General features: G+C 39.2%; 2 protein-coding genes across 3 annotated transcripts in view; both read right to left on the bottom strand.

The window, feature by feature from the left end:
• LOC6565972 (homeobox protein prospero) overlaps window positions 1-2,339 on the bottom strand; it is a 60,057-nt gene extending 57,718 nt beyond the window's left edge. Inside the window, exons 1-2 of the mRNA XM_032739069.1 lie at window positions 1,862-2,339; window positions 940-1,305 (exon numbers count right to left, since the gene is read on the bottom strand). Coding sequence (XP_032594960.1) covers window positions 940-1,305; window positions 1,862-2,298 — 803 coding nt within the window. The 5' untranslated portion in view covers window positions 2,299-2,339. The remainder of the gene's footprint in view (window positions 1-939; window positions 1,306-1,861) is intronic.
• Window positions 2,340-8,661: 6,322 nt separating this feature from the next.
• Window positions 8,662-19,430, bottom strand: LOC6565969 (probable E3 ubiquitin-protein ligase IRF2BPL). 2 transcript variants are annotated; one of them, XM_032738843.2, is made up of 4 exons: window positions 18,333-19,430; window positions 9,997-10,110; window positions 9,223-9,890; window positions 8,662-9,147 (listed from the first exon to the last, which is right to left on the bottom strand). In XM_032738843.2, exons 1-4 carry the CDS (start codon window positions 19,306-19,308, stop codon window positions 9,007-9,009), a joined length of 1,899 nt encoding a protein of 632 aa, XP_032594734.1. In that variant the 5' UTR covers window positions 19,309-19,430; the 3' UTR covers window positions 8,662-9,006. The 2 variants fall into 2 exon arrangements, with proteins under 2 accessions (XP_032594734.1, XP_001992582.1); XM_001992546.3 differs by having other exon boundaries at window positions 9,997-10,086.
• Between the last annotated feature and the right edge of the window lie 3,332 nt (window positions 19,431-22,762).

Genomic DNA, 22,762 nt, shown 5'->3' with positions numbered 1-22,762 from the left:
ATTTGACACATTTTGGGATAAACAAGAACGAGACAGCTGCCAGGTGCTCGGTGCTAGGTGTTGGGTGCACGGTGCCAGGTGTTGGGTTAAAGCTGCAGAAACATTTAGAGTTGGTAGCATGGAAATGAAAATGTCGTCGACCCAGTTTTGCATTTGCATTAGGGTTCGGGTTCGGGTTCGGGTTCGGGTTCGGCTTGTGGTTTGGGTTCATTCAACGCGGCCCTTCAATGAAGCCAACTAACCGACTTACCGAGTCAGCAACTCAACCGACTCCACGACAAACGACAAACGCAACAAAACAACAAAAAAAAAAACACAAGTAAAGTGTGCCCAACTAGCAAATACCCTAAGTCTACCAAATAATAACAAAATTGACGTTGATTATCTAATTTTAAGAAACAGTGCAATCTGTTCACATCACTTTAACCTCATTTCTAATTTTATTGAAAGTCTTTATTATATCTATTCCACTTTCTATATCTATTGTGTCCCTCTTCAATTAATTTGTCTCCTCAAACTCTTATTATTTTACATTTACAGTTTCAATTCAGCTGCCCCAAATATTCTTCCTTCTTTCAACTGAATCTGAAGGCCGATTGACAATCGATATTTATCGATTTAAATGTAGATTGAGCTGTTAAAAATTTAAAATATTCTTTGGCTATATTCTGTTTATTTATTTTTTTGTAGATCGGGTCAGCTTATCGGGCTACTGCACAATTTCAAATGCTTACAGGGTATATATAAAGAAGAACAACAAGAAAATACTCGACGCCCAACAAAAGCCACAAGCCACTGGAAGCAGCTCAAGTGGCGTCCCGCACTTGGCCACTTGGCCACTTGCAGCACACCCACTCCGACTCCGACTCCAACTCCTACTCCTACTCCAACTCCTAACTTGGAATATGCAGCCCACCTTTTGGGTGGTGGCTCACTCACCCGCAGGGCTTGCAGTGCGTCATATGCAGATCCCAGTTGAGGTGAAAGTTGAACATGCGCAACTTGGCAACCGCTCGCTGCCTCAACGAGATGTCCGGCGGTGTTGGCAACGCTACAGCAGGACCTACGCCAGCACCTGCTCCTCCACCTCCTGCTGCTGTTGCTGCTGCTACTCCAGCAGATGCAGCTGTTGAGTTTGTTGCACGCCGTGCATTTGGATACATCATAACGGTGCCGCTGGGTGCCGAGCTGGCAAAGAGGCGATGCGATGTCGAAACGGTGCCACTGCCATGATTATGATTATGGTTGTGGTTGTGTCGGTAGTGCTGATGGTGCTCCTTCAGCGTGTAGAAACCGCCAGAGGAACTGCAGACAAGTGTTTTGGAAAGGGAAACAAGCGTTAAAACCGATCAAGTTTCGTTTTAATACTATTTTAGGTAGATGACAGGCGATCTATATACTTCAAATCAAATCGATTCATGATGCTGATCAAGAATATATATATACTATACTATATACTATATATATATACTTTATGGGGTCGAAGAACCTTAGTTCTGCCAGCTTCATGATTCATTTTCCATTTCAAATGATTAAATTAATAAAAGGTGTGTGACTAAATAGAATATAATTGATACTGCCTCATACACTGAGAAAAACTACCCTTTTTCGATCATTAATAAAGTTTAAGATGAAAATAAACTTAAAAAAACGTATTCAGTGTGATAAAAATTGAATGATTCGTGTAGAAAATGTTTACTCAACATGCTAATTCAACATTTGCATTCAAACTGTGAAAAGTTGTACTGATTATAATCTTTTCCAACTGTACAATAAATTTTCCAATTAGATATGGTATGTAGACAACAGACGGCAGACAGATTGGTGGGGAATGGGGTTGGTAAAGTGTGATTTGACTTACGACATATTATCGCCGCCGCCGTCGCCAACGCAGCTGGTCACACTGGCCATGCCGCCGCTGCGTCGCGGTCGACTCTTGCGCCGACGTCGCCGTCGACGTTCCGAGGAAGCTGTACGCGTTTGCAGCACATGCTGACTGAGCGATTTGTGGCAATTGGATGGCGGCATTCCGCTGCTTGCCAAACGTCGACCGGTCGCATTGCTGCCGCCAGCTGCTGCTGCTGCTGCTGATGCTGCTGCTGTTGTTGCGGTCGCTGCGACGACAAGCTGCGCATCCCCAAATCCGCCCGCCGAGCTGATGGTGTCGCTCGACTGCGGCGTTGCGGCGCCAGCAGAGCCAGCGGCAGCGCCAGCGGGGGAGTTGCCCAACTGCTGTGACTGCGACTGTGATTTGTTGTTGCGCAGGCTGTGATTCACTTTGCGCCACATGCGTTCCATTTTGTATGTGGCAGTGTGTGTGTGTGTGTGTTTTTTTGTTTTTTTTTTGCTTTCTTTTTCTTTTTTGCAGAAGTTCGATTTTTGTTTTTTTTTTTTGTTTATAATAACAATATTTTTAGCTAGCTACAGGGATGGGAGCTAAGGTGCTACGGGAAGCTGTTATGTGTGGAAGTTATCGTTGTTGTATTTTGCGTATTGTTGCGAGGTGCTCAGTTCCGGGCTTCTCAGCTGTGGCGTTGTGGGGCAACATGGCGGCACACACACACACACACACGCTCAATAATGAAAAAAGCTACTCAGCAGGAACTATGCATTGTTGTTGTTGTTTTTATATTCTCCTCTGTAAAAAGCGGAAGTAGAAAACAAAAAGCATGAATTGAGTTTAACTAAATACACACACACACACACAAGACTAAGCTATTGTCATTCATTTTTAGGTTAAGCACGCGCTTCCACTCAATTCGTTAAGCCGCGCCACTGTTATTGTTGTTCTTCTTCTTGTTCTTGTTCTTTTATTTGCTCTTGTTGTTGTTGTTGTTGTTGTTTGCCATTGCACTTGTGAATGAAAATGAATTGTGAATTGCAGAGAGCAATTGAACGAGGCACAAACACACTCGCCGACACTCACACAAACAAACAAACAAATACACTAACAAAAAACTATCGTCATGGAAGCACTTTTTTCTGCTATTTTGTATAAAAATTGACAATATTTTTTCACAATACTCACGGCAAAAAAAAAATAAAGTGAATGGAATAATAGTATGTAAATAGGAGCAATCAACAGCAGCGTAAAGCAACAGCGAGAACTGGAGCTGCAAAGATGACAGCGACAACGAGAACGATGACGACGACGACAACGACACACATTTCACGTTTTGTCTAATTTTGCGTTAGTAATGAGCGGAGAGCACACATACACACTCACACACAGAAAAGCAAAAGGAACGTAAAAAAAAACTGGAGAGTGTAACGGTAACGGCGCGATGTCAGCCAAAGCGCCGCGTTTGTTGTCGTCAAGTTGTTGTTGCTGTTGCTGTTGCTGCTGCCGCTACTGGGATGCCGTTAGCTAACAGTTCTATGTTAGAGCTCTCAGTGCGCGCACAGTGGTCGAAGCCTAAGATGCAAACTGTGAAAGCTTAAGCGAAGCTTTGGAAATATCGACTGACAGGGTAGCTTAAATTAAATACTTTTTGAGCATAATACAAGCATTAAACGCTGGCAATTGAAGTCAGACAAAAAGCTCCTATGCAAACCCAAATGAATTTTCTATTAACCGGGGACATCTTTTTATTGTATCCGTAATTATGGCTGAAGATACACAAAAATAATTTCAGAATGACCGATTATCCGTAATGAGCTCTGTGCCGAGCATAATGGATAATCGCGGTTTAACTACACTCATTTTGAAACGTAATATTTATAAACTTGTATTATTTAAGGTATTTGTATTTTGTCTTAAAAAGAACTTTTAAATTTAGAGTTTTCGCCAATTGTTTAAAAGTGAAGTGTTTTGACAACATTATAACTTAATTCTGAATTGAATACATTGAGAGATAATCATTTTTGCGAATTGTATGTTTGCCCAAAATTATAATGATAAAAAGTGAATTCTAAGCAAGGGAAAAATTCAATTCAATTGAACTGCACATGACGACTTGCACCACTGTGCCTGCACAGACAGCACATGTGTGCGCTCTCTCCTGCGCGCTCTCTTTGGGCTCTCTGTTCTCCGTTCACACTCGCTCTCGCTGTAGCTTTCGCCCTTCCTTGTTATGCGTGGGAGCAGGCTGGTGCTAGCGTTATCCTGATACGTCCTGTGTATAACACAAACAATTTGCGCTTGACGCTGCAAGGGAATTCCTGGCTGACTAATGCGCGAGAGCGACAGTAGAATGAGAGTGGGAGAGTAAGAGTGAGACAGAGAGCGAGGGGGAGAGAGAGTGACGATGCAACAACAATTCGTTGGAAAATGTGATTTGATATCCTCAACACTTTTTATTATTGTCTACTTTTAGGCACAAGCACCCACACACACACATACATATACGCAAATTTAACTATTGCCTTAATTTACATTTTTTGTTTATTTTATTTTTTGGTTTTGTTATCACAATCAGCGAAATTCGTTGCGCCACTTGGCCAGGAGCAGAGTAGCCTCTGCCCTTTTATTGGCAACGCGCACGCACAAATAAAGCAGCGTCAGCGAAAGGAAAAAACGCTCACTGCTGGCAGCGACAGCATCGCCGCATTCCGTTACTCTTAGTGCCTACTGCTAAACGCACTCACTCGCTCTGCTCACCTGCGCTCTGCGTCAGCTGCTGCCGCTGCTGCTGCTGCTGCTTCTCTTATCGTTTTACAAATGTAAACATTCAAAACCGGGCAACTAATTTACGTCTGCTCTTTGAGCTAATTAAGCCAAACGTCTATTTAATTTTGTTAATCTTTCGAATTCATACGTTTTGTGGCTTGCAGGTTTTTTGCTTTATCGATAGCAGCGCTGTTGCTAACAAGAAATGTATCGAATTTATTAAGAGCCACTTTTGCAGCGCCAGGAACACAAAAAAGGATATTTTAGGGACATTTTTCGAGATTATTGCCTTCAGCAACTGACGCCATCTGTGGACAGGTACTGACAACATCACTGCTTCACGCACTTGTCCAAAAGGTGGCGCTAGTCACAACACATTCAATTCATATTCAGTGGGAAATGAAACACATGTTTCTATAATTGTGAGTCTTTTATACTAATAATAATAATTCAAATTTGTCTTTTGCTTTTTATCTCCTTTTTTGTGTTGGCTGCACTTTGAGGAGAGAAGTTTTTTATAATATATAAACCAAAGCGATAACTATGAAAAAAGAAAATTAAAATTATAATTTCATATGATCGCCAAAAATCCAAAGATTAAATTAAAAAGCTCATTCATCCACTCAGTTTGCTGTAGAATTTTCAAAACCTTATGAATCAAATTTGTAATGTTTGTAATTTACAATTGGTATCTTACCTCGTTTTAGCCTTCTTAGAAACAACAAATTTGTACGTTGAAAAACCCCGAAAAAAACGGCATTTAAATTTTTCATTTTGTATTTAAGTTTGCTTTCGTTTTTGTTATAGTATTTTAATTGGGTTTTGCCTGTGGTTGGCTGCCATATTCATCATCTGTATCTGTATCTGTATCGCTATATATATTTTTATTTTTATCTCATTATCAATTATCATATTTTATCGCTGTTTGCCTTCGCATAATACACATGGACGATAACTTGTCGATATACTTGGTATTCGATTGATCGTGATCGTGATCGAGTTATCGTGTATCGATAATCGCTTATCGTTAATCGATAGCCTGATTTGCATGCTTAAAAAGTTTCGCTACATCCATACATATGTATGTATGAATATATATATATATATGCATACTATATATTTAATGATCTTGAATCTTGTTAGGTTTCAACATACGCACACACACACATATAAAAAAATGCCTTTATACGTTTAGATTTTATGTTTTTCGTATTTTTTTTCAATTTTTTTTTTTTTTTTTTTTTTTGATAACTTTGCTTTTAGTTCTGATATTTTTTTCCCCATAGAGCACTACGTTTTACACACACACATACCAACTTTTACAAAGGAAATTGTGTTTAGTATTTCTCATACATTTTCTTTGATTTTCTTTTCATTGTTTGTTGTTTTTTTTGTTTTTTTTTTTGTTTGTTTTTTGTCACTTACGATTACTAAAACGTTGGTATTGGCCTATTGCGCGATTTTATTACAATTACAAAAATTTCGACACTGTGAGATCTTATAGAATTCAAACCCTACTCATTTATAGGGTTGTCGCCATGTTTCATTATTTTTATATTACTATATTATTTACTGTCGTTTTTTTTTTTTTGTTGTGCGCTGATTGCTTGATTGTTAAAATGTACCTTAAATTTGCAGGATTGCCCCATAGTTTTTTTGTTTGTTTAGAAACAAGAGCAGCCAGGATCAGCATGCACACAAAGAGAGTTTTCTTGGGTGACTCCTCCTCTTTTGTTGGTGTTCCTCTTCAACTCCATCCACATTGCTTGCTTGGCTTTTATCACAAAAAGTGTTTTGGAAAGAAAAGCTAAAGCTAAACTCAAAACAGACAACACCAAAAACAAAAATCAGAGAGTACAAAATCAGGAGGGGAGAGAGCAAAATGTGGGACTGCGCCTGCAATGGATTTTTGTTTTCTGTTCTTGGAGCTTTGTATAGTTAAATACGTTTATAGATATATATATATATATATTTATTTTTTGTTATTCATATATATTTATTCTTTGATTTCATTTAGTATTTGATGTTTATTAACGATCATCGATTATCGTTTCAAGTAGTGAAAATCGTTTTCTACTGCAAAAAGTACAGCAAACATCCGCCATAACCTCAAAGTGACCCACAGCGCCATTTTGGCTTTCATTTTCTTTTTCTTTTTGTTTTTCTTCTTTATCTTTTTGCTTCATTCGAGAAAATTGCTGAATAATTATTAATTGTTGTACAGTGATCGCTCGCAAATTACTTGTTTCAATATCTTAGTACTTGTTAGTCTTGAATCTACAATTTTTAATTTATTATTTATAATTTTCCCATTTGGTTTTTCTTGTTTAACATTTTTGAATATGGAAATTGGTCTATATAGAAATCATATATTATATATTACAATCGATTACTTTTTTATTTCATATAAATTTTTGTTTGCTTTTCTTTTTCTTTTTTTTTTTGGTTTTTTATTTTCTTGTTTTAAATAGAAAAATAGGATTTCATGAATATGTGTTAATTTCCGAGCGTCCACTGTAATTGCTTTTGTTCCAAAATACAATTGCATTAATATGCATATGTATTGTATATGTTTGTTGGAACGTTGTTCAACACAGTGTTGGTCCAGTGTTCGCAGTGTTCCTTGCCACAATATATATATATATATATATATTTATATATATATTTGTTTCTGTTAAACCTACAAAAAATGTCTGGGCTAATTTTCATTCACAATTTAACTAGGCAAAAATTTGCTGCAAATTCTTACAAAAAAAAAAAAATACGAAAGAAATATACAATTTTTTTTCGTTTTTTACGCAGTTGCCGTTTTTCGTTTAATCAGTGGAAATTTGGCAACGTTGCGCTGGGCAAAAATTACTTTCAGTTTAAATATTGCGTCCTAAATGCTGCACCCCGCCCCATATTTCACCCCTAATTAGACACCCATTCCCCCTCCTCCTCCCTTTCCCCTACCCATCTCAAGTCTAGTCACAATTTGCCTTCTTTTCGTTACTTTTTAGTTAAAAATCATTTTAAAATGTTGACGTTGTTTGCATTTTTACGTATTTGCCAAAATGTTGGTTACCAATTTCGACTCGTTCTTTTTCTTCTTCTTCTTATTCAACATAAAATATATTTTAATTTATTTCTTGAATATACATATATTTATATATATATACATATATATATATATATCTATATATGCATATAGATGATTTATATTCCGATTATGTGGTATGCATATGTACAATCTTTAGCATAAAAACTGGTTTTAAGTTAAGTAAAATTATACAAAAAAAAAATAATAATTAAGTTATCTATGTAAAAGGTATATAAAAGTATGTATATAAGTTGTATGTATCGAATAAAATAAAAGACTGCGGTAAAATAAGCAACAGCCATTAAAAAATAAATTAATGCATTAGTACAAAACTAAATAAGCTTAAATCAATTTGTTTTCCTTTTTCGTTTTTGTTTTTGTGTTTTTAAATAATTTGCATGCTTGTAACAACAAAAATCATTCTTAATTACGTTTCTTTAAGTGTATATAAAAAAAATAATATATATATATATACATATATATATATATATATATATATATATATACGTGTATAATTACGTAATGCCTATTGAAGTGAACCTTTCATGCGTTTATTTTGTAGTATTTTTGTAGTATTTTTGAATTAACTCATTGGACTCCTTTCTGTTGTCCTTCACATATCCTGTTCAATTCTTGTCATCTGTTCAACTCTGTTCATCATTTCACAAAAACAAAAGAGCGCAATTTTCACTTCTCTTTTCGTCGCGCTCATAAAAAGCGCTACAATTATTTTTCGTATTAGTTTTCTTTTGTTTTTGTTTTGTTTTTGTTTTGTTTTTTAGTTTTTTGTTTTTTGTTTTTAACAAATGCTTTACTCGCATTTTATTTAGTTGTTTAAGCGAGCTTTTGGTGTTTTTCTTTTTATATTAAAGTTACAAATTTGTTGATTTTTTGTTGCTTATGTCTACAAATTGTTGTTCTTGTTGTTGTTGTGGTTGTTGTTGTTGGTCGTCATGGACAGAGTGGCCACCAGTTGTTGTTGTTGTTGTTGCTGCTGCTGCTGATGCTGCTGCTGGCAGCGACGCGGTCGCCACAAAATAAAGTTTATCATCGCTTCTCTCTCTCTAATTTTGTGTCATAGATACGAGAGAGAGCGAACGTGAGAGTCAGAGTAGAAGTGAAAGAGAGAAAGAGAGAGAGAGAGGACAGAGCCAGCCATTGATCACCAAGGAAAAACAGAACTCATACTCTCTCTCGCTTGCTCTCTCTCTCTCTCTTTCGCTCTCTCTTTCGCTCTCGTTCTTTGCTTGCTGTTTAAGTGGCTGGCTCAAAAGTGCTCCAAAGCTCTGCGCAGCTTTTTACAGTAAAATGGACATTAAGATTCGCGCTCCTTCTTCACCTTCACCTCCTCGCCCAATATGGTGGTGATTTCGCCCTGCATAAATGCCCACGGTATGGTGGAATTGGCCAGCGGACATCGCTCACCACTGGGACAATACACCTCGTTGCCCAGACCCTGCGAAAGAGAGACAGAGAGAGAAGATTAGTATTTATAATCATAGTTTTTGATTTAGCTGCGAATTCAACTCACATTTTGACGCTTGATGCTTTCGCGACTGCAGGGAAAGCAGAATTTGTGAATGTTCACCGATGGACACTGGACAAAGTGTGTGTCTTCTAGCCGCTCCTGGCACAGGGTGCACTTTAATGTTGCGTTCTGTGCCGCTGCCGCCGCCGCCGCCGCTGCCGCATTGGGCGATGCGCCGCTGCTGCTGCTGCTGCTGCTGCCGGGTGCACCACTTAGGCCACCTGATCCGCCACCACCGCCGCCGCCGCCACCGCTGCTACTGCCGTTGCCGACGCCCGGCGTACCGCCTTGACTGACGCCGCCGCTGCTGCCTGGGCCGGCATTGACGGCGCTGCCGCCGCTACCATTGCTGCCGCTGGGGCCGCCGACTGCGACGCCGCCAGCAGCACTGCCATCGCCAGCAACGGCATTTGGATTCGGTGGCAGCGATGTTGGGCCGTTGCCGCTGGCAGCACTGCCGACGCCGACGCTACTGCAATTGCTTAGCTGTGAATTGCTGGCACCGCCGCCGCCACCCGGTCCGCCCAGAGAGCCGCCTGCAGCGCTGCCAGCGCTTAGACCAGCAGCGACTGCGGCCGCTTGAACCGAATTCGATCCGCCGACCTCGCTGCTAGTAACGGTTGTGCTGGAAACATGGCGAGAGCCCGACGACCGACGACTCGACGAAGAGCCTATTAAAGAGCGAGAGCGAGAGCGCGATACATAGAGAAAGAGAGAGAGAAAGAATGACATTAGAATTTTGGATAATGTTGAAAAGTTTTGCTTGATTCAATTTACCTGAACTGTTGGGTGAGTGGACACTGCGCGGGGGCAACGGTCCCGATGGCGGGCTGGATCCATTGCGTCGACTGGCGGGTGACAAGTGCTCTACAATGTAAAAAGAATGCGAAACTGAATTAAATTTAATGGGGGGAGAGAGAGAGCGAGATAGCTAGAGAGGAAGCTTTATTTATGTTATCAATGAGAGAGAACTTTAAATTAAATGTATATTTTGAATAAAATATACATTTAACTATATTATAAAATGAAAGCGTCTAAATAATAGTCTGATTAATATATAGATGTGTATATATCGCATATAGAAAGAGCTTTCAGTCGATAATATCACAACTGTTTACTTTGCTGTCGAAGCTTGTTTTTCTTATATAATAAGAAGCTTTAATGCTGTTGTAAAGAGCTTTTTATATCGCTTTAAGCCGGCAGAAGTGCTCGTAATAACTCGAACTTACAATAAAAGATATTTGTATTTATATACTGTATATGTATATTATAAATATTAAATACACGTATGTATATATGTATATATCCGAGAATGGACAAACACTATCTTTGAGGGCAGTTCAATCGAACGAACAGTTTACTGTACCTATTTTTCAGGCATACACTAAAACTACACAAAATGTCAAATCAAGATACAAATACCAATTATACACACACAAGCAAATATATGTGTGTATATGTATATATATATATATATATATGAAAGCCTGTGCATGTACAGTATTTACTTAATGAAGGCCTGCTTTCGATTTTCCAAGCGAATGAATAAAAAAAATAAGAAAGAGAAAAAATCACACACTAGAAATAAAACAAAAAGAATAAATGAAATCATTTTGATTGCAAGATGTTGTTCGTGTTGTTGTTGTTGTTCTTGGCGCAATGCTTGTAATTTTAGAACTTGGCACGAACGTTCCACAGTTTCTGTATACATACACATACTCTATATACATACATATATACATATATATATATATATATATATATGTATTCTTGGGCACAAGCAAGCAAGCAACGACAACAATTTTCATTCACCAGCAGCAGCGGCGTCTGCGGCGGCAGCATTGTGACGTCACAACACATTGTTCAGGTTGCTGGCCCCACTGTGCCGCAAAACGCAACAGCAACAACAACAACAGTACAACAATAGAATCTTCAACCAGCTGGTTTTTTGCAAAAGGCGACGTCAAAAAACAACGTCAGTTGGCAAAGTGCCAGCAGCAGCGAAATAAACGACACGAACTGAAACGAAACAAGTTTTTTTTTGTTGCTGCTGCGCATACGTCACAAGGCAGCGACGCATGCAGAGCAACAGAGAGAAAGAGAGCGAGTAAGAAAACGTGCAGAATGCAATTGGAAGAGCCGGTTTTTTTTTCTTCGTTCGCTTCTTTACGATGTGCATATATATTCCTCGTTCCTTTTCGTTTTCTGCAAGCATGCAAGCAACGTTGACGACGTCGTTTGTGTATGTATACCAAAGCAACGACGGCAAAAGCGCACACATACATATATGCACAACATACATACATACACGTATACATATACATATACATATATATATTATATATTTTAGCATATAAATATACACATACATACTTGAAGTTTTGTTTTGACTGTTTGCTTTTGTTGTCTTTTCGTCACGCAGCCGGCACGGCCGCCGCGTGACTTTCCGTTGCGACGGTCACGCCAATTAACATACATACATACACGCATATATACATACACACACACACTGAGTAACATAATATGTATGTATTAAATACATAGAAAACAAAATGATATACTTGGTATTTTGTGCATGAAACATGCGCAGGCTTTGGGCTTTTAACAGTGTGCTCCAAAATTCCGCCCCACTGTTAAAAACTGCTGTTAACTTTAAATGGACTCGAACACATTCAACGCACGCGCACGCGTAGCCACAATTTACTTTTGCTGCTGCTGCTGTTGCTATTGAAAAAAAAAACCTAGAGTTGGAGCTGGGCTTTAATTTGTATGCCTAGCTGGGCCGCGCACATTGCTCAAATGTCGACGACGACGTTGTCAGTGGCGCACAGTGGGCTGCATACAAAATTATTATTCGTCTGCCCCTCGTGTGTAGAGTGCTGTTATGTTTGTTTTTTTTTTTCGTTTTTTTTTGTTGCGTGTTGTTCTTGTTATTCGTGGTGCTGTTGCTGTTTGCTGCTGCTGCTGATACGCACGCGGCGGCACGTTGCTAAATTGGCAACTCAAAAAACGCGAACAGACATCGCAATTTGCTGCGTCGTCGTCGTCGTCGACGTCAACGTTAGCATTAGCGTTGTGCGTGCTGTGTGTGGCCTCTGCAGTAACGAAATGTTTATATTTATAGCATTTGTTTATATTTTGCACAGACACACGCACACAAACAGACAAGTGTATGCAAGAACAATAACAGAAAATATGCTTAATAAATAAAAATGACAGCAAAATTGATATTAAAACAGTATTAGCGAAGAGCATGCAGCAAATGAGAATGAGAGAGAGCGACGCTGATTGAGTGAGTGAGAGGCAGAGAGAGCGAGAGAGCAGCGAAATATGCAAGCGCCTTGTGCACAGTGGTCGGAGACTGACTGACTCAGTATGCAATTTGTTCTAGTTGTAAGAGCTGAACAAGTTTTCATACTAATTGTATACACTTGACCAATCTCATTGGAATTTTCCCCAAAGAAAATGAAATAAATAAATAAAAATGTGTAGATTTGTTGTTTGAACTCGAAATATTCAACTTGGCTCAATGTGGCATAACAAGATGAATGCAGCACGAGGCGACCTATTTTTAGTATCGTTTTTGTATCGAATTTATTCGTCTGCTTTTGGCATACTATTTGCCAACATGAATCATACTCAAGTGTCGGTTGTACTAAAACAAAAGAAAACAAAACAAAAATAATGATAAAAATAACAATCCAACATATATATGTATGTAAATATTGTACAACAATTTTGTGCCTACTTTTCACATGAATGAAAGAAACTGAACCACACCCCAAAAATGGGTGGGCGGGCCAGGCAGCGTCATCTCTATATACGATATATATAAATATATATATATACATGTATATATATATGTATATACGTGTCTGTATTATAAGAATGTTTCATTTATAGATGTAGTATTGTTTAGACATTTGGGAATTGTTTACACAAAATGAAACAGTTGTGCGTAATTAGAAATTATGATTACTTCCACAGCAGGCAGGCAAAGTCAGAGATTGTTTCGAGTGTGTGTGTACTACTCTATATAAATTCGGATATTTCAATTGATTTCCGCTGATAAAAAAAAGAGAAAAAAAGAACTTGATATCAGTCGTAGCCTAACCAAATAACTAAGCACATAAAAAAGAAGCAACAAGAAAAAAAGAAGCGCAGCACACACTACGCATAATCAAAAATAAACAAAAGATATGGCAATACTTGAAGCGTATATATATATACAGCAGAAGCAGATCTGCCTCCCCACATCAGTGGACAATAGTACTGGCTAAAAGTATATGTACACGCACATATATATCGCTATCAGTCATAGTTGTTGGCCATGCCGATAAGATAGTACTACTCTATATATATATACACACACACACACATAATATATATATATATATACCGTAATGAGCCTCAATTCGAGCTCCTCCTCCACGAGATAAGATAAACAAAACAGCTGTGTGTATAAGAAAAATGTAAGCAAACTCAATTGGAGCCTAGTAACATATGGGGGAACACATATATATATAATATATATATATATATACATATATCGAGCATATAGTATAATTTATATGGACTGTATATAGTATTAACCAATATCGGGGAAATGCGGCAATATATGTGGAAAAAGAATAAGTAAAAAAAGAAATGCTTATCGCAAGTTGGTTTTGGGGCTTGAAGTGTTCCACTCACGTACAGCTCATCTGCCAATGGAATTCAAAATAGAACGAGTGACGATGCAATACGATACGGTACGCTTCCTGTATTTATGTTTAAGTCTGGCATTACTTGTCTGATAAACTAAACAACCAGAAACAAAAAAAAAACAAACATTTTGCAAATAAATTTGATAAATTTGCAAATGAAAGTCACCTCTAAAATTGTATTTTTGATATCAATAGTTAAAGTTCTTGCATAATCAAATCAATGGTTGTGCCTCTATAATGTATGCTTCATATACACGAATCGATATATCATTCATCATACTTATAATATAATATGTGTTATCAACTAAAACTAATACCTCATTATTGATAACACGAACACTCTCCACGATGCTTGATGCATACAAAATGAATAAATGTATGAGCTAGGCCGCTTTCACAACCACTGTGCACTGTGAGAGAAGTGATGTTTTGTGCTTATCGAGCAGTTACCTGCTTATTGATAACGCATGAAATGCTTGATAACGCTGATAAGATAAGCCAAGCGCATGATAGGCTCGGTTCGGTTATTTTATTCGCTCCTTATCAGTCAGACGACTAGTGCTGATTGCGACTACCAAATTTGTTTTTGATTTATGCACTTAAAACGTTGTCGCTTTCATTCATATTCAAGCACTCAAGCATACATTTATATCATTTGTACTGTATGTGTGTGTGTGTGTGTTTTTGGTAACACTGTGCGACCTGATGCATTTCATTAGTAGCAGAGGCAGAAGGCACACACACACAGCCATGCATGCATTGACTCTCCTTGCAGTATCTCTACACGTCGTTGTTCACGTGTTAACTGTAAACTGCATGCTGCTGTTGCTGCGCTGCTAATTGATAGAGAGCATGCCTAATTTTCGCATAGAAATATGTAGAGAGACAGAGAGAGAGAGTGAGAGACGATGAATAAAATTCCTTACTAACGCGCACATTGCAAGAGAGAGAGAGAGTGAAGTGGAGTGTAGAGTGGAGAGTTGCATCCATCTTCCTCTCCCTACTCTCATCAGCGCATAATGCAAATTCAGAGGTAACAAAAGTGCACTGAATGAATACACCAAGACGAGTCAAAAACAACAACAAGGAGGCGACGCAAAAGTGTGTGGGGTGTTGTGGTCCCGTTATGTGTCGACAATGTAAAATGTTTATATCAACATATTCCATATATTTTCCACTGTTCAGCATTTTTTTGACAAAAAATACATTCATTCTATTATTTAATCTGTTCTTTTATGATCACACTGATATTTTACATTTTTAATTAACTTGACTTGCGATAAGAAACAATAACAAATTCAAAATCACCAATAACTTCCAGGGTATCTGAGAACAAATCAATCAGGCGATTGATTTACACCAAATATTACGGTATTATGTGAATACATATACATGTACGCACGTATGTATGTGTGCATGTGTGCATTATTATGCGATTGCTTGTAAAACGACGTTGCCTGTGCTCTGTGTTAAGAGTAATTTTGTATGTATATCAGAGTGTATATTTTTAGTATACACACACATGCACACACAAGAGCAGATTTTGATTTTGGTAATGAAACAGGTACACAAACGTACACATGCACAGCCAACGATTCGTAACCGTAACGTAAATAGGCGTAATAAGCAGCATCGTAAAATTTGTAAGAATTTCATCAACAACAACAAACGCATACACCCACTGGCAGCTTAATTGTGGAAAAGACCACAACGACACAAACGTAATCTGCACGGTTGATAAAAATATATAAATAAAAAATAACTGCGTTTTGCATGATAAGTTGATTTTAATTACAGCTGGCTATCAGCAATTTTCATAATTATCAAACTCAAGTTCAACAATTATCAATGAATATATGTTTGGCCCCACTGTGGACCAGATGACGGCATCGGCATGCGCGAAAAATTCTCATTATTTGTTTTTATTTTTTTGCTCGTTCTTTGCCGTTTGGTGAGTTTTCATGTTTGTATGGATACGCTTATACATACATACATACATAAATACATATATATATATATATATATATATATATATGTGTATATGTATACGAATATCGGGTGCTGTTGCAGTCTTCGTTCCGTATACCAAGTAAAATTTATCTCTACTGTTTGCTGTTCTGCGTATGCGCGCGTACGTGCATGTGTGTGTGTGCATGTGTGTGAGCGTACATGCATGTGTATATGTGCAACTTGTTATCGCATAGCGTAAAACAGCAAAGAAGAAGAAATAAAAACCAAAACAAGTTTAATGACGTTTTGCGCGCGCACACCAAAATAAAACAGAGAATACAAAAAAAAAGAAAAAAAAAAACATACTAAGGCAAAATGCCGAGTATAGCCAAAACTTGTTTAGCCCAGGCAGCAGAAGTAGCAGCAGGTAGAGGGAGAGGTAGAGAGAGAGAGAGAGAGGCACAGTTACAGCAGCAGCAACGGCAGCTTTGGCGAGCGAGAGAGACGCAGTTACAGCTAACAGCAGCAGCAGCAACGTCAATTTTTGCACGTCTGTTTTTATTACAATTTTTGCGGGTCGTGGGCCGTCCTTTCGGGTTACGTGTCGCCTATATGCGTGCATGTGTACGTGTGTGTATGTGTGCATGTGTGCGTGTGTTATGTACATACTTTAGCTTTTTTTTTGGTTGCTGTCGGCTGTTGTGCGCATGACAAGCAAATGCCTTTTTATGGCAAGGGTTGCCAGCCACCAGCACCAAAAGGTACCGCGAGGGTTGTATCGTCCATCCGTCCATCTTCCTGCCAAAATGCGTTCAACTACACCGCCGACTCAATGTGTGTGTGTGGGTTTGTGTATTATTTCTATAACCAATTGCTTGCTTACAGTGGCACTTTTCTTAGAGATGGAGCTTCATTTCGCACAATACTCAAGTTATTATTGGTTCCAAAAGTGTTTCAAAACAAAAGCTAATTTGTATAATAATATTAAAATAAAAAGTTTTGCTAATGATTATAAAATAATATTATTATATAACAAGTGACCACTGTACCAAAAAATTGCATTTTGCTAAAAGCTCTTCAAAAGCCTAGCTTTTTTTGCCCCCCAACTTTTGCATCACTACACGTGCTTGTGTGTGTGTGTATAAGAGAAGGAAGGTTAGCGAGAGAGCTTTCGCACTGTATTAAAAAAAAAACAGAAGATAAAGAAAAGCGCCACCAAACACAGCTCATCAGCGATTGCGATTACGGCTCTCTCTCTCTCTCTTTCTCTCTCGGAGGGGATACGCGAGCAGCACGATTCGACGCGACACTGATAGGAAATTATTGTCCGGCTGCCTGTCGCATTATCTAATCGCTGTGTGACTGCCTGCCTGCTGCTTATCAATAGTCAGTTTGTCGACTGATAAGACAGCCAGCCGGCAAGGCAATGGCACAACTTGCTGTATATTCCTGTGCTATCTCTTCCTGTGCCCCCTCCTCGCGACGTCTCCTCTTTTTCTATATCTTTCTCTCTCTCTCTCTCTGTCGCTGATATAAGCGAGAATCAAGCTCATTCACTCTGCTCTGCACTGCTTTGAGATTTGTGTCAGTTTGCGACGCTTATCTACCAACAACAACAGCAACAAAAACAGAGCCAGCCACACAAACACACACACAAAAATACACGATTTTTTTTATTTTTTTTAAATTGAACCTTGTGCATATTTCGTTAACTGAATCCTTAACAGCAAATCAGGCCACAACATACAGTAAATATACATATATATATATATATATAGATTGTATATTATATACATTATATTCTAATCAAGGATCGATTGCCAGTTGATAATAATAATATTACGCTTTTCTTTTCTTTGTTTCGCAATTTAGCTTGTTGTACTGAAACTAACTTGACAAAAAGGATTATTCAATAATCATAAATAAATAATAAATACTTTCTTATATCTTATTCTTAATATTTTGTCTTTATGATGAATTCAAATTCTTCTCTTCCTAATTACAACCTCTGTTACACGCGTTACACAGTTATTGCTGCTGTTACTGTTACTATTTGTGTTGTCGCTGTTACTTTTACTGAAGTTGATGAAATAAGAATGAAAGTAAATGGTTATAATATCATCTCTAATCCCAGATCCCCTATTTGTCATTTGTCGGCAGCTGTTTAGTGTGTAGAAGATCGAAACATTAAAATTCTTCCAATTAGAAATTAAATACGTTTTCTATATGATAGATTATTGTTTGGGAAATTGAACTGTTTTTTTTTCTCTAAATTTTATTTTTACTATTACTTTCGTTGCACTGTTACTGCTCTGTTAATGCTGTCTCTCTCGCTCTCTCTCTCTCTATCTATCTATCTATCTGATTTTGTATAAATAAATAAATATGCTGTAGTCTCATGATAATGATAACGATAGCGATAACGATAATGATAACGATAAACAAAATACAACTCACCGCCCGCCTTGAAGGTGGATGCATCGAAGCTGGGCGCTCGCACCGGCTGCTGTTTGTCACGCATGTTGAGCTGTCGCTCCGTTGGAACATAGCTGACAGCCGCTGGCAGCGATTCGCCACGCGTCAATGGCGGCCGCACTCCATTGGGATCCTCCAGAGCGCTGCGCTTCACACTCGACGGACCGACGGCGGCAGCAGCAGCGGCTAATTCGGCGACGCTGACGCCAACGCCAACATGGCTGGGTCCGCCATGTTGCTGCTGCTGCGACTGCTGCTGCTGGCCATCGACATCGACATCGTCGGAGGGCGGACGCTTTAGATTGACGGAGAGTGCGGGCAGCAGCGTGGAGCCGGGTACCGTTACGGGCAGAGGACCGGGACCGGGTCCGGGACCAGTGCCGGGTCTTTGTTGTTGTTGCTGTTGGTTGCCAGCTTGCTGCTGCTGCTGCTGCTGTTGCATGTGGTGGGCCGTCATATGTGGAATGCGCACGGGTCGCACATCTGGTGAGGATTCCAATTTAACGGGAAAATCCATTAGCTGCTGCTGCGGTGGGGGTGGGGCATGTGGACCAATGCGGGGCATTTGATAGGCGGCTGCCGCTGCTGCCGCCGCTGCTGCTGCGACAGCATGCTGATGCGACAGCGACAACGAAGCGGGTCCAACACTGGAAGAGGGTGCACCACCGCCACCACCACCACCACCACCGCCGCCACCAGCACGCTGCTGCTGCTGTTGTTGGAGGACAACCACTTCACCATTCTCGTGGGCAACGCCACGCTGATGCTTGCTGCTTGGGTGGAGTCGCTTCATTTGGCGTGCAGCATCGAGGACGACTTCGATGCGATCGGCGCCCTCGTAGTTGACACAGCCGCGACATACCGCCTCCGAAAAGTCGTTGATCATTGCCCAGGGCATGCGGGGCAGGTCGCATAGGTAGCAGTGCTGGCGTTTCGTTTGCAGCGACATGGCGCTCATCTCTCAGGTCTCGTCGGTCTCGGGATTGGAATGCAGAGCGGAGCAGAGGTCGTAGTGCAATTGCGACCCAAATTTACGCGCGCAACGCGACCCACTTTTTTTCCAGCGTCGGCTGCACGCACGCAAGCACGCACGCAGGCACTCTCTCACACACGCACGCACACACACACACACAAGAAGCACGGGAAAAAACACTGTTTTTATTTTTAAATATATTTATCGCTGCTGGCCGATGACAATTATCGATAATTGTTTAATAATGGCGCCGCTTGCTGTTGTTGCTCTTGTTGTACCGGCAATTCGTTGTTTGCTTTGTTTGTGTGCATTTTTTTGGATTTTTATATGCTTATATATATATATACATATATGTGTATGTATTATGTATTATGTATTATGTATTATGTACATATAGCTTGTATATATAATATGTATGTATATTTATTCTGTTTGCAGCACGTTGTGCTGTGTGACACGTTATAGCCCCATATCTGTTTTTTTTTTTCCTTTTTTTCCTTCTCTTTTTACGTTATTGATTTTCGTTTGCTGCACAAGATTTGTTGTTGTTGGTGTTGTTTTTTTGTATGTTTGTTTTAGCACTGGCAAAAAATAAATAAAGAAATATAAGTGGTTGTAATATATTGTTTTTCTTATTATTTTTTCTATTGCGCTGCGGCGCTCATCTATATATGTGTGTTGTGTATGCGCACGTATTATACACACATACACACGTACGCGTTACGTTTTTCGTACGTCTTTGTCGACTGCACAGCACAGCACAGCAGCAGACACAGAGAATATATACACTCGACACACACACACACTCGTTCACTACACTCACACACACTCAGAGAGCGAGCAGGCAGCAGCAGAGACACGTACACGAGTGACGCTAAAATATTGTGTGAGCAGCAAAATGCCGAAGAATGTTTAGCGTAAGCGTAACTTCACGCGGCAACGTTCGACTACAGAATGATGAAAATGAGCGGTGCGCAAAGCAAAGCAGCGTAAAAGCAAAAGCAAAAGCAAACAAAAAGAAAAAAACAGGCACGTCAAATAGTCAACAGCACAGGCGACCCAGTGGTAAATGCGCACATACACAGGTCATACAGTCCCGCTGATGAATAGGTTGTCGGGATTCAATAATTAAACACATATAAAAGCATGCAGTTATTGTTGAGACGTTTGTATGTTATATGCATAAATTAAAAAATTGATAAAAATGCAAGTAAATAACTATCATTGTGTAATTACATGTATATTTATATAAATATTGCTAGCATTTGTCTAATTAAATTCGAAATTCAATTGGCCACTGGGCTGTTTGCCGCGTGCTGTTGTACACATTTTTCAGTGCATGCGCGCACGCTCTCACTGTTTACGTATGTATGCCTTTTGACACACACAACACAGATACATACATGTGCATAAGCTCGTACAGTGCATGCTCGGAGCGCTAGAACATTTCCAGTTGCACTAAATTGAACAGCTAGCGAGCGTGTATGCCAGCGAGTTCCCACTGTACCGAAATAATATTCCATGTATATGTATGTATGTATGTATAGAAGTTTGTGCATGTATGACGTGATATACATACACTCACACATACACAACAACAGTTGTGAGTACGTCGCGTACGTGCGAGCACGTCATAAGCAAAAGCAAAACGCAAAGCAAAATCAAGCTGGTGACGACTGCCGATGGCCGATGGCCGATGGCCGATGGGCACGACGAATACGTCGAGTACATCGTGCAAAAGGGGCGCGTTTCGTGTTGGGGGTTGAAACGAGAACAACGACCATTGCTCCAATACGCTAACATTTTTCTCTCTCTCTAGGTGTGTGTGTATACTATGTATCCACATACTTGCATGTGCACATTCGTATGTAAATATATACATACACACATATGTAAATAGGCTGCGTATACACTCACGAAATTATGGCATATACACACATACATACATATGTATGTACACAAAACGTTCGTATATCGATACACAAATGTAGACCTTGAATACGTAACTGCTGCTGCTGCAGCCGGCGTCGCTGCTACGTCACGTCAATTGCAGTAGTGCAGCAGCAGCTGCAAATGATTGCAGCAAATATTTGCTGTTTCTCCTGTTATTGATATCCATAATATCCTCACGTTATGCACCAATAATTTACATACATACGTATTTACATATATACATATGTACATGTATGTACATATGCATATGTAAAGACAGTCAATCAATGGCCAAAGAGACATCATACAGTTAGCAGCAAGCAACCCAGCAGCTGTTTATGCTGGAGTTGCCGTTGTAAAATCAGCTGTCTTAACAGCTGTTAAACCATAGCATGAACCCAGCAGCGTCGCGCCTCGCTAACAGCTCTGCCCAAGCTAACATAAATAATGTAAACACAATTGTTTACCATGTACCATATACTATGTAAAATGCATGCTCCAGGAAACGATAGCACTGCGCATGTGTTCATATGTACATAGGATGTATGTATGCATGTGTGTTTGTGTGTGTGTGTATGTGATTGCCGTGTGTATGTATAACAATTGTCCTGGGCTGTTGGCCCGGCCAGGGCAAACTTTATCGATCCATACGTATGTATTCGGAACCATGGTCTGGGACAAATTCCACGATGGATACAACCTGTCGGTATTGCCCTTTTTTATTTTTGTCCCTCTCTGTGTGTGTGTGTGGTTTCCTGGAAGCAACAATGCGGAAAAACCAGATACACACAAAAAACAAAAAGCTCAACTGAACTGGGGCTCAGGTCTATGGACCGGCAACTGGGTGGTGGGGTGCTTTTTTATCTTCTGTTTTTTCTTCGGTGCACGTGAACTCGGCTCCGAAAAGTCAGTCAATTTGTAATGATGATGATGAAGTGATGATGATGATGATGCACAACAGCAAACACTGCATGATGATAATTGAGCTTGAAAATTACTCATATCCTCAACTGGCATTATTTTTATTTTATGTTTCATGCAAATTGAAACTTGCCGAAAATTGTATTTCAAATTTAATTTATAATCGATTTAAATAAATATTTTTGATAGCTGTATAAAAATCATGAAACTATGCCAAAAATTACACACAAATATTATATAATCTTTGAAATACGAATTATTTCAGAAACAGATCTGTAGAAATCAATTAATTGAAATTTCCATTAAAAATGAACATTATAATAAATACCCTTCCCAACAACGTAAGTAATCAAACAAGATGTGGGGCATTCAATGCATTATATAGGGTTTTCGATGGATTCAAATGTATTTTTTAAAACATAATAATTATCAACTGCACACAAAAATATATATATATATATATTTATAGAGGCAATATACATTCAAGTATTACTAAATTTATGTATAATGTAATTAGGCATATGTCGAGTTAGTTTAAACATTGAGAGGCGCACATTCACACGGATCTACTGTTGTAAATATAACA

The sequence above is a fragment of the Drosophila grimshawi genome, unplaced genomic scaffold (genome assembly GCF_018153295.1).
Source record: "Drosophila grimshawi isolate 15287-2541.00 unplaced genomic scaffold, ASM1815329v1 contig_848, whole genome shotgun sequence".
Lineage (NCBI taxonomy): Eukaryota > Metazoa > Arthropoda > Insecta > Diptera > Drosophilidae > Drosophila > Drosophila grimshawi.
This window is presented reverse-complemented; position numbering and strand designations above follow the sequence as displayed.

What these genes read in the sequence shown, in the direction of transcription:
- LOC6565969 (XM_032738843.2), bottom strand. Translation starts at nt 19,308, where the DNA reads ATGAGCGCCATGTCGCTGCAAACGAAACGCCAGCACTGCTACCTATGC. An exon ending in ATCCACCTTCAAGGCGGGCG is followed by an intron (nt 10,111 to 18,332) that starts GTGAGTTGTATT and finishes AATTTAATTCAG; the next exon opens with TTTCGCATTCTTTTTACATT. An exon ending in CCACTCACCCAACAGTTCAG is followed by an intron (nt 9,891 to 9,996) that starts GTAAATTGAATC and finishes GCTCTTTAATAG; the next exon opens with GCTCTTCGTCGAGTCGTCGG.